This window comes from Pituophis catenifer, unplaced genomic scaffold (genome assembly GCF_029215685.1).
Source record: "Pituophis catenifer annectens isolate HBS135680 unplaced genomic scaffold, rPitCat1.0.hap2 SCAF_6, whole genome shotgun sequence".
NCBI classification, from domain to species: domain Eukaryota; kingdom Metazoa; phylum Chordata; class Lepidosauria; order Squamata; family Colubridae; genus Pituophis; species Pituophis catenifer.
The window spans coordinates 94,822,301-94,834,040 of NW_027256886.1; the positions used below are offsets into that span (position 1 = coordinate 94,822,301).

The window sequence follows — 11,740 nt, forward strand, 5'->3', positions numbered from 1 at the left end:
TTGTAGAACATGACCACAATGCCATAAATCCCACTTGTGCACCCAATATTTAAGACAGATCTAGAAGCACCCTACAGTTACCTGTTGTAGGGGATACATTGATACGGCCACCCAATTGCCAGCCCTCACAGGACAGCTAGCAATCAACAGAAACCAAGACTCTTGGGCTGACTTAGGGGCAGGTGGGAGTGGGACACATGGGATTATAGTAATTATCTTCCTTTGAGTTCAGAACTTTCCACTTCTCAAACTTTCCAGCAGCTCAAACTATAGAGCCACTATAGAGCCATCAGAATGTCTACTCAACACACATTGAAGTGAACTACCAAGGGAGTATATGATGCAAAAGGGCCCTGAAGCCCTCAGAAAAGTCTGCTGGGTAACATGGAGAGGAAACAAGAGAGGAACAGCTTTACTTCCAGGAAGGGCTCAGAAAAGTCTTGATAATGAGTCATTTCCAGAATTCAATCAGACTTAAAACAGGTTTTCCTCCACTTAGTTCTTGCTGCCTTCCTCAAAACTGTCCTAGGCAGTTCCACTGAAATAATTAGACATTTCTATTCATTGCAAAGGAAATAATGCAAGATATTTCCCTAGTAGATTGCACTCTACCTTTAACTTTTCTGTTCCTTCAGATATATTATTCCTGGAAAGCTCTCTGTGTATCACCCTCTTCACCCTCTTCCTTTCACTAACCACCCTCAAGCCATTCTCTTCATCCTTTCCCTTGGACAAAAGTATGACATTCTATTCAACTGAAGAAACTGCATTCTTACATCTGTATCAATTACCCCTCTGTCCAAAAAATGAAAACGGATTCAAAATTGAAGACAACATATGTAAATAATTCATGTGAAACAAACCAGGTGCAGATTTTTCTTCTAGGAGCTGAATTGTGTTGTCCATTTCACCTTACAGGCACCACCTCCACCATCCCAGTTCCTGATGATTTTATAAAGATCAAATATTGACAATATAACCAAGAAAGACCTACGTAGTCTTGACCTTCAGGATTAGTTTAATGTTAACAATCCAGTGCCTTTCAACTCCAAATGTGGTAACAATAAAATCATGTCTGAATTAATTAATCCATATTCCAACTTCTAAACTGTAACTCAACAATGCCGCAAGTGCAACGATTTGATTTTTTAAAAATTCTTTGAGGTAACTCAATATATAAGAAAAAATGACTTGTTGCATTTACTTTCTTTTAAGATTTAGAGGAATAAAATTAATTTCACATTTCAGTGGGTTTTTTTCTTGTTATTCCAAAGGTTACATAAATAATGAATATAAGCTCATCAGTTCCTCCAACTTTTTATAGAAATGAGTTACAGGCTTAGGAATCACAACTGAGTCTTTCTAAAACTGTTGACAAATTTGGAACTTTGGGGCTAGTAACAGCATCAAGATCAAGAATTCCAAGCAGGAAATGTTTATTTCAGCTGCCAAGAAACACTCAGAAATCAAATGCAGAGTTTACTTCAACAAAAGTTTGTTTAAAAAAAAAAAACTCTTTAAGGAGAAGTGAATTGGCTAAAATATCCTACAAGGCTTTGTACTGAAAATAGATTTGCTGGCTATTTTTAAACTCAGCTTATTCCATAATACGAGCTATTCGTAGATAAATTGGATAAAAATAATCACTCCAGCATTTTCCAATGTCTCATGCGAAATTAAACACAAACATTAGAACTGATCATCCAAAAACCAGGGATCCAAAAATTGCCAGGATTTTAATGAAGTGAGAAAATTGTAGAGAAGGAAGGAAGTTCTAAAAATCCTTATTCCAATCAGTGACTGAGATGAAAATAAATTCCTAATTACAGTCCCCAAAGTGGGGAAAACATTTCCAAAAGGTGGTTGCAATTAAGACAGTAAACCTCTCAAAGGATATATCTACTAGATGAAGATCCTTAATAGAACATAAATTCAAATGAAAATAGGAAGATGCTGTAACATATAAATAAACCTTGAAGCCGAACGCATGTTAATGAAATAAAGAACACAAAAAGGTATATATCATATCCATGTAAGTGAGCCAAATATACATGTAAACTAATAGAATCATTCCAGACCAACCAAGAAAGTTGAGAACAAAAATAGAGGAGGAAACTTATTTCTCCATGTTCAATCAACGTCTACCCTGAAAACGACCCTATAGAGCACAGCACACCAGAACAACTAGACACAAGGACAGTTTTTTCCGTAATGCCATCACTCTGCTTAACAGGTAATTCCCACAACACTGTCAAATAATTTACTAAGATTGTATTACTATTATTCTTCTCTTCCTTACTAGTATCTATCTCTTCCCACTTATTACTATAACCATGTTGCTTGTATCTTTCAATTTATGTTTTTACTTGTTTCCTAGTACGATTTGATAGCTTATTAGTAACCTTGACTATCATTAAGTGTTGTATCTTTTATTCTTGATGAATATATTTTATTTTTTCTTTATGTACACTGATAATAATAATAATAATTATTATTATTATTATTTTATTTCTATACCACCCTTCTCCCGAAGGACTCAGGGCGGTGTTCAGCCTATTAAAAGCACAAGACAAACATCAATTAAAATAATTTAAAATTATTAAATAATTCGGCTCAATTTAAAACCCCAGAAATTTAAAACACCCAATTTAAAATTATGTTGATAGCCCGGCCTGGTGGAACAACAGGGTCTTGAGTGCACAGCGAAATACCTGGAGGTCGGAGATCTTACGTATTTCTGGGGGCAGTTCGTTCCACAGGGCTGGGGCTCCCACAGAGAAGGCCGTCCCCCTGGGTGTCGCCAGCCGACATAACTTGGCCGATGGCACCCTGAGGAGACCCTCTCTGTGGGAGCGAACTGGCCGGTGGGAGGCTATTGCTGGCAGAAGTCGGTCTCGAAGGTACCCGGGTCCTATGCCATGGAGCGCTTTAAAAGTGGTGACCAACACCTTGAATCGCACCCGGAAGACCACTGGGAGCCAGGGCAGCTCGTGCAGGAGGGGTGTCACGTGGGCACAACGGGTTGCACCCATAATCACCCGCGCGGCCGCATTCTGGGCCAGTTGGCACCTCCAAGTGCTCTTCAGGGGGAGCCCCATGTAGAGAGCATTACAATAGTCCAGCCGGGAGGTGACAAGGGCGTGAGTGACCATGCGCAAGGCATCCCGGTCCAGAAAGGGCTGCAACTGGCGGATCAGGCGAACCTGATAAAAGTCCCCCCTGGCCATGGCCGTCATATGCTCTTCTAAAGACAGCCGTGTGTCCAGGAGGACACCCAGATTGCGAGCCCTCTCTGTGGGGGGCAAAGATTCACCCCCAATAGTCAGCGATGGCACCTGCTGACTATATCGGGACGCCGGAAGCCACAGCCACTCAGTCTTGGAAGGGTTGAGTCTGAGCCTGCTCCTCCCCATCCAGACCCGCACGGCCTCCAGGCAGCGAGACATCACATCAAGGGCATCATTGGGGTGGTCTGGGGTGGATATGTACAGCTGAGTATCATCAGCGTACAGATGACACTTCACTCCAAAACCACGGATGATCTCACCCAGCGGCTTCACATAAATGTTGAACAGAAGGGGTGAGAGGACCGACCCTTGCGGCACTCCCCATGCGAGGCGCCTCGAGGTCAACCCCTGCCCCTCTGCCAACACAAACTGCGAGCGGTCGGAGAGGAAGGAGGAGAACCACCGCAGAACGGTGCCCCCTATTCCTAACCCCCTCAACTGCTGCAGCATGATACCATGGTCGATGGTATCAAAAGCCGCTGAGAGATCTAATAGGACTAGGACAGAGGAGCAACCCCTGTCCCGAGCCCTCCAGAGATCATCCACCAACGCGACCAATGCCGTTTCTGTGCTGTACCCCTGCCTGAAGCCCAACTGGTACGAGAGCATATATACCAAAGACAAATTCCTTGTATGTCCAATCACACTTGGCCAATAAAAGAATCCTATTCTATTCTATTCTATTCTATTCTATTCTGTTCTATTCTATTCTATTCTATTCTATTCTATTCTATTCTATTCTATTCTATTCTATTCTATTCTATTCTATTCTATTCTATTCTATTCTATTCTATTCTTCAAACTTGTTGCAAAATTTTCCTAACATCCCCCAAGATCTAATCAGCAAACAACAGCAGATGGAACAAACCTCCAAAGAAAGCAAAGAAAAAAATGGGGAGAAGAAATAAATGCTATTTCTTTTCACTCAATTAATAGCTGGTGATATTTTCCTTGTTGTTCCAACAGCTGATGTCAAATCTTGTCCTCCAAGAACAAACCCCCCCCCCCCAAAACCCAGACTTTTTTGCTATCCAAATGCTGGACTTTTCCATCAGGGCCGCCACCACCACTCAAAGAGGCTGCTGGGCCAGGGATAAAGAGCTCACAGTATCCCTGCAGCATCTCTCTGCAGCCTCAGGCCCCTTTGGAGTAGGTGGAGGTCATGACCTTCCCTCTTTTGAAGAGCTAGGAGAGAATGGTGGGATGAAAAGAGGGCCTTCAATTAATTAATAATTATAATTATAATTATAATTACTTATTAGATGAAGACAGAGATGAGGATACAATCAGAAACCAACTGAGAGCATGGGAGAGAAACATTGGGCACAGCTTGAACTTTAATGAATGGGAAGAGGCGTGGAATAAAAACTATAAATTAACTAGAGCAGCCACGTACAAGGAAAACCATTATAAAATGCTCCATAGGTGGCATTTAGCACCTGCAAGATTAGCAAAGATGTTCCCCAATGTGCACCCAAATTGTTGGAAATGTGGCCATGGTCAGGGCACCTTCTTTCATATGTGGTGGACATGCCCCGAAGCAAAAAGATACTGGAGCAAAATTCAGAGATGGTTGAAAGACATACTTAAAGAAGAAATCGATTTGAATCCAGAAATATTTCTCCTGGGAATGGTAAAGAAAGGGCATGGAAAGGAAAAGGTCCACCTCCTAATACACATAACTACAGCTGCCAGACTGGCATACGCTCAATACTGGAAAAAGAAAGACCTACCACCAGACGACCTTATAATTAGCAAAATATTAGAGTGTGCAGAGATAAGTAAATTAACGCACGAGATAAATGATGATGAAAATTCAGATTATGATACTGTGTGGGGAAGATGGTACGAATGGATAAATGATAGAATCAAGGAAGGAGTAAAAGGTGTAGAAATTAATTAGAAATGTATAGTATAAATGACACCAGATATTTTCCCATGTATATATGTACAAACACTGCAATCCGATGTCAAACAGAATTGTTATTATATTTTATCTGTGTAAAAAAAATCAATACAGTGTAAATAAAAAAAAAAGAAAAGAGGGCCTTCAATCTTGCAGGAGATAAAGGGATCTGCTCCGCCCTTTAAAAGCCTTACAGAAGCCTCTTAGTCCTCTTCCCTTTTGAGCAGGGGTCTCCAACCTTGGCAACTTTAAGCCTGGAGGACTTCAACTCCCAGAATTCCCCAGCCAGCTTTGCTGGGGTTGAAGTCCTCCAGGCTTAAAGTTGCCAAGGTTGGAGAGACCCCTGCTTTTGAGTGCAGGTTCCCACATGCTGTGCAAACTTTGGAGTGGCCTTCCCTTAACAAATGTTTCTGCCCCTGAGTTGGCTGTGGCAAGTTGTCCCATTTCGGACTGCTCCGCTCATCTGTCTAAGGCAGAATATCAAGGTCCTGCATTAATATACAGGCGATCCCTGACTTATAACAGTTGATTTAGTAACCATTCAAAGTTACAGTGGAAACTGACAAAAAATGATTTACAATCGTTGTAGCATCCCTATGGTCACATGATCAAAATTCAGATGCTTAGCAGCTGGTTCATATTTATGACGGTTGCAGTGTCCGGGAGTCACGTGATCACCTTTTGCAACCTTCTAAGAAGCCAGGTCAATGGGGGAAGCCAGATTCACTTAACAACCACTTTACTAAGTTAACTAATGTAATGATTCACTTAACAACTGTGCCAAGAAAAGTCATTAGATGGGGCAAAACTCACTTGACAAATGTTTCACTTAGCAACTTAAATTTTGGGCTCAATTGTGGTCATAATTCGAGGACTACCTATACAGAGGAAAAGTCCATCACCAAAATAGGCAGTGCTGCATTGCATGCCCTTAATTTAGGCTCCGGCTCACATAATGCGCCTTTTGCTTGGCCATCAGGGCTCCAACTCCTGAGAACTTTGTTCTAATAACTGACTGTGGGGTCAAGTGAAAAAGGAAGTGAGGCCAAGAAGCCACAAATCTTTCTCCATGCCACAGATTTCCTGCCTGGAATTCTACCTGCCATTCCCCCCTCTGCTTAAAACACAAACCTATGCCAACTTTCTGCTCAAGCCATTTGTCCTTATGTTAGCACCACCCCAAGTCTCTGAACAAGACCCAGAATCATTGGAAATGATCTCTAATAGGCGCTGTTCCCACTGCTCCTGCCTCTCCTGCAGAGTTAGTGCCCTAGGAGGGAAATGCTGAGGTCAGGGATCCTGGATGCTCTCGGAGCTTGGTTGCTGTTGTGGCCTGCCAGCGGCCTGCACGGATCGTGGCTGATCCTGACGATGAGGCTGGTGTGGGGTCGCGCCAGCAGCCTGCGCAGTTGGCGCTCGCGTCGGACAGCGAGGAGGCTGAAGAGGATGTGGTGCCAGAGGCAGAGACTCAGCCAGGGCCTTCAGAACCTCCAGAGGCTCCTTCAAGTGGAGAGAGCGAAGTGGAGGAGCCTCTTCTCAATGTTTGAGCACGCAGGGCTGCCAAAAGGCAGGAGTGGCTACTCAGGAGGAGGAGGTCTCCTCGAGAGTAAGGCTTGAGGATAATTGGCCACTCCCTTAGCCTATTTAAGTCACAGGCCGTTAGTAAATTTCTTGCTGGAAACAACTTGTAATTATCATCAGAGCATTTTTGGAAAAGTCTTATGGTATCTAGTTTTCTGGGCTGGTTGCCAACCTTTGCCAGACTTTGGTTTATTCTTGCTACTTAATAAATTTGATAAGGACCGTTGGTGTGTGTCAATATCCTCGGGAATCCAGAGCTGGGGCAGAACAATTGCTTTCTTGCAGACATCTCATTACCCAGACTAGGTAACGTCAGCAGCACTTACCTAGTTGGGTCATGAACCATCTGCAAGAAAACCACCAGGCTCAGAGAGAACCTAGGACCCCTCATTTCAACCCTGAACTACAAACATTCTCCTCCGTCGACTGAAGTCAGCTTTGCAGGTCCAGGCAACGGCAGGGCCACAGGTCTGAAATCCAGCTGTTCTACTTGGAAGTCGATCTCTCCTGGTCCTGTGATTTGCCTTTGTGTGGTCAGAAACCCACCATCTCCACCCTTCTCCCCACAATGTGGCCACTGGAAACTCTCTGGGAACCCAGAGTGACACCTCCAATCCTGACTGTCCCAGCCTTCTGGCTTCTGTACTGGTTGTACTGGTTGTACTGTACTGGTTGAAGCATCACAATTTCTGCCAAAGTTTGAGCTCCCCCCCCCCCCCACACACACTTGAGCCCCTATTTAATAGAACAGGATCCAAAAACAATCAACTTGGCCAGATCCTAAGATGTAAGGAATGCAGAACTGCTTCCTGTAACTCAAGATGTAACTCTCCCAGGGGCTGCTCTTGAAAGGCCGTGGAAGCTCCTCAGGGCAGTAAATTGAAAGGGCCATTCAGACTGATTTAGGTGATTTCAGACACCCAGTTCTTGCCAATATGAGAATGTAACTTCCAAGGAGTATTTCTAACATTGTCCAGCATTAGTACAGAGCCAGAATAAGGGAGTCTGGATAGGCTCCTTGCTTGGGAAGCTCATGAAAAAGGAAGCCTAATTTTTTTAAAATAATAATAATAATTACCTAATTTACAAAAAGGGAAACCTGCCTTCTGTGCTGCACTAAGGAATGTCAAACGCTCCCCAGCACAGGCGATGGGCAGCCTGGCCCAGCCTGCAGATGCAGCAGAGTTAATCCCCGTTTTTCCCAATGAGACTCAAGTTCTTTAAACGGTTCCAGAGTATTTTGAGCTCAAGTCACCCCCACAGCAAAGCAGGGGAAAATAAATATTTCCTGACGGTTGGGATCAGAGCTCTGTATGAGGCTTTTCTCCCACAACACAAATATTGAAAGAAGGAAATTGGGTGACATTTATGATGACTGGGTATTTCTGCCCGGGGTCCCCAGTGGTTGCTAGGTGATTCCCTTCCAAGGTATCAGGATCTCTAAACAGTAAAGTATTTCTGTCAACAAAGCAGTTGACCTCATCTCTGAACCAAGAACAGACACTCCCTGGCCTTCTCTGCTTCTCTATCTGACACCGCCCCCCCCTTCCAAGAAAGCAGCAGGATCAGACCCAAAGTCATCCCGCTCCTGCTGTAAGGTGCATCTTACGCCCACTGAAGGATGCATGTAGCTAGTTCCACTGTAATGCATGTGACAATGCGGGTCACCCCAACACCAAACATCGGCAGCCCTTTTGTAGTCCTCCGATTGCTTGGAAGGAGGACTTTGCTAAAAACAGGCCCCAGCTCCACTTTTCATCCCTCAGAAATGGGAGGCTGGGGAGCAAAGCGAAAGGGCTTGGAGGGGGGGAAAAGCAAACCACAATTCAGAGCTATATTTTACTCCCGCCAGCCAGTTCCATCCTTGCACAAAAGGCACAGGGAGCCCTTGAAGAAGAAGAAAAAAAAAAACCAGCAGGCGCCTGTCCCTTTAAGAGGACGGGATCTTCAGGGCTTCCATGCGGCAGTCTGCGCCGACCGCAACCCCTCCGTAGCCCGGTCCCACTCATGGTCTCCCTGCACGGAGAAGCTTCGCGGCGCTTTCACACGATGCTCGGCCCTGCAGCTTTGCAGAGGCAGCGGGTGGGAGGAAGGCGGCCCAGGAACGTGAAGCTGCTTGCAGAGGCGAAGCGCCCACCCACCCCCGCCGCCCCCGAGAGAATTCGACAGCCGTCACGTCCTTTAAAGGCTTCGCTGCTCGGAGCCCATTGGGGAAAGTCACAAAGGCACCCGGACCCCATTCCTGTCTTCCAGCTACAATCGCTGGAGCCTTTTAAGACAATTCACAGGCATTTGAGGATGGAGCCCTGGGCCTCTTCCATGCTTACAGGAGCCTCTTAAAGAGCCAGCTGAAACAAAGCCTCTTCGTGAAGGAGGGGGCCATCCAAGGGGCTGGTGGAGAAGGGGAGGGGAGGGCCTTCCAGGTTCAGCAGCTTCCCAGGCAGGGAAGGGGCAACTCAGCATCCTTTGCCCCCCCGGGGCTCAGCCATCCCTTCTCCACCGTAGTAAGCATGAGGACAAGCTGACAAAAGAAAGTTGGTCAACGCAGTTGAGTTAGAAAGCACCTCCTCCCAAAGGAGAACCAGCCCCCAGGTCAGAAACAAACCGGACAACGTTTCCTTGTGGTCCTTCACCAATCTCAGCATCCGCAAAGCCCTGACTCTGCAACCCATCAACCTCCCCCCCCCCGGTCCCCTTTTCCTCTTCTTTGCCCAGATCTATGCAGATGTGATTTATCTAACCTGTAAAGCTCCCCACTCCTACCCTGCTTTGCCCTGGGCTTCGAACCAGGTCGCCTTGCAATCTGCTGGAACGAAACAGACACACGGACAGCCAGATCTGTTGTCACAGCACTTCAAGCACAATCTAACTTCAAAGAAGCCCATTTGCCTTTCAAAGCCTTTTCCCTGGCCCAGAGTTAGGGCTCGAGGACATGTCGCAGCCTTCCTCTTCTTCCTCCTCCTCCTCCATCACAAGTTCCCTGCATCAAAGCTCTCTGACATTTCAGGCTGCAGTGGGAGCAAAGTGAAACAAAAGGCGTCCACGGGGAGATTTTGCCAAGACCAACCTTTTTCTTCCTATCCTTGGACCTCTTCCTGTGCTTCCTCTTTTTCTCATTCTCCTCTTCGGGGTTAAGTTCTAAATCTCGGTTCTTCTTGAGCTGCGATGCCGCGTGAGCCATAATGCATTCAGGACCCCTTGCAGAACAATCCTCTCGCGCAAGAAAGAGTGGGGGAAATCCTCCGGCCCTTCAGCCGAGCCCAGGGACGAATGCGCCGGCCAGAGGCAGGGAGGCATCCAGGACCCCGCTCAGCCTCGGAGAGCCCTCCCTGCACCTGAGTCTGGAGGAAAGAGGGCAGCCATTCTAACGCCTGGAGCCCCGTGAGGAAGACGGCGGGGCCGGGCAGAGCAGGGTTAAGGAGGCTGGGTGCCTTGCCACCGGCTGGAAGTGCCTAAGTGCCGCCTCCGAAGGGGGTAGGCTGCAGCCCATGGCTCTCCCCGGAGGGACGCAGAGCAGCCCCCGCTCTCCCGCCCGCCTGCTCCTCCGTAATCCTCAGGTCCGCTCCCGAAATCCGCCCCTCAGAGCATCCTGACGCTGCTGCTCGACGCTCCCTCGCCCAGGTTTGCGGGCTGAGCTCCTTAAGCCAGGAGGAAATGGAGCAGCTCCTACTTTGGAGCCACCGCTGGCAGTGGCAATAAATCAAAGAAATAAGGGAGGAGGTGGGAGAGAGAGAAATTTACCATGGAGACCCTAAACTGCTGCCTGGTGGAAGAAACAATGCCTGCATTGCTGGATCAACAGTGCGTCCTTTATGCTGAGTGTTCAGTCTTGGTGCAGGGACCACAGAAAACATTGTTGTCGTCCCCTGTTCCAGCACATGCTGATTACAACACAGCTCTGGAGGAGGCTGGAGATGCCATCATGCAGGCATCAAAGCAGCAGCCAATGCCTGGGAAATGCCCTGGCCATTTTCTCCTCCAGGATCAAAAGAGGGGAGGGGGGCCTTCACTTCTCCAACAGGCGAAACCAGCCCCCTTCCCACCCCACCCAGGGTGCAGAGGGAGGTTTTTTATGTCACCTTGCTATTTTTTGCTCTCTGAGTCCTCAGCAACTGCAGCTTTTGAATATTCATTAGGGGAGGTAAACCAGGATTGGTATGGAAGGCCTGCAGGGGCCTTTTCCACCAATCCTCCCCCCCCCAGGGCCTTAGAGCAAACCTCCCTTCAATGGCACCCATCCCTTCCCAGGCTCCCAGCTCCACGCCTGTGTGCCTAGGAGGCAGGCAGGGATTATTTCAGGGCCATTTCTCCTTGTCAAATGGAGAAGATTGCTTCCCATCAGATCTAGTGGAAGAAGCCCTCCCTACAGCTGTGCTGGAATCCCAGCTCTGGGACAAAAGGCATTGTGATTTCCCCTGGGGTCCATTCATGCCATTCTCTCTCTCTCTCTGTGTGTGTGTGTGTGTGTGTGTGTGTGTGTGAGAGAGAGAGAGAGAGAGAGAGAGAGAGAGAGAGAGAGAGAGGGAGAGGGAGAGGGAGAGGGAGAGAGAGAGAGATTGCCCCCCCATCAAAGCAGATGTCCCTCTTCCAGATTTCTGTTTCAATCAGCTGAAGGAGCTATGACCCACTTCTTAGTCTCCCTTCCCAGCGCAATGCAGGTACTTTGCCTACCCTTCTCCTGGGTGCTGAGGGTGTGTGTGAAAGACCTGTGTGTGTGTGTGTGCATGTGTGTGTCAACTCTTGGGTTGCAGAAGTCCCTGGGTTCCATTCAGACTTTCCAGTGACCTTCAGGAAGCCCCAGAATTACACAGTTACTTTTGCAGAGTTTTCTCCTCTTTCTTTGTAAAAGGTACAACCTACTCCAAGTAGTCCTAAGCTTCTTTTCTAACACCAGCACCCTCCAAGCAAGGAATGGGGATAAAATCGCAATAAAACATGCAGAAGTAGTTTTACAAAAGAAGGCAGC

General features: G+C 46.8%; 1 protein-coding gene across 1 annotated transcript in view; it reads right to left on the reverse strand.

Annotated features, from left to right (window-relative positions):
- The window catches only part of ANK3 (ankyrin 3), a 181,742-nt gene extending 171,787 nt beyond the window's left edge, over positions 1-9,955 (reverse strand). Inside the window, exon 1 of the mRNA XM_070944945.1 lies at positions 9,842-9,955. Coding sequence (XP_070801046.1) covers positions 9,842-9,955 — 114 coding nt within the window. The remainder of the gene's footprint in view (positions 1-9,841) is intronic.
- Positions 9,956-11,740: the final 1,785 nt, after the last annotated feature.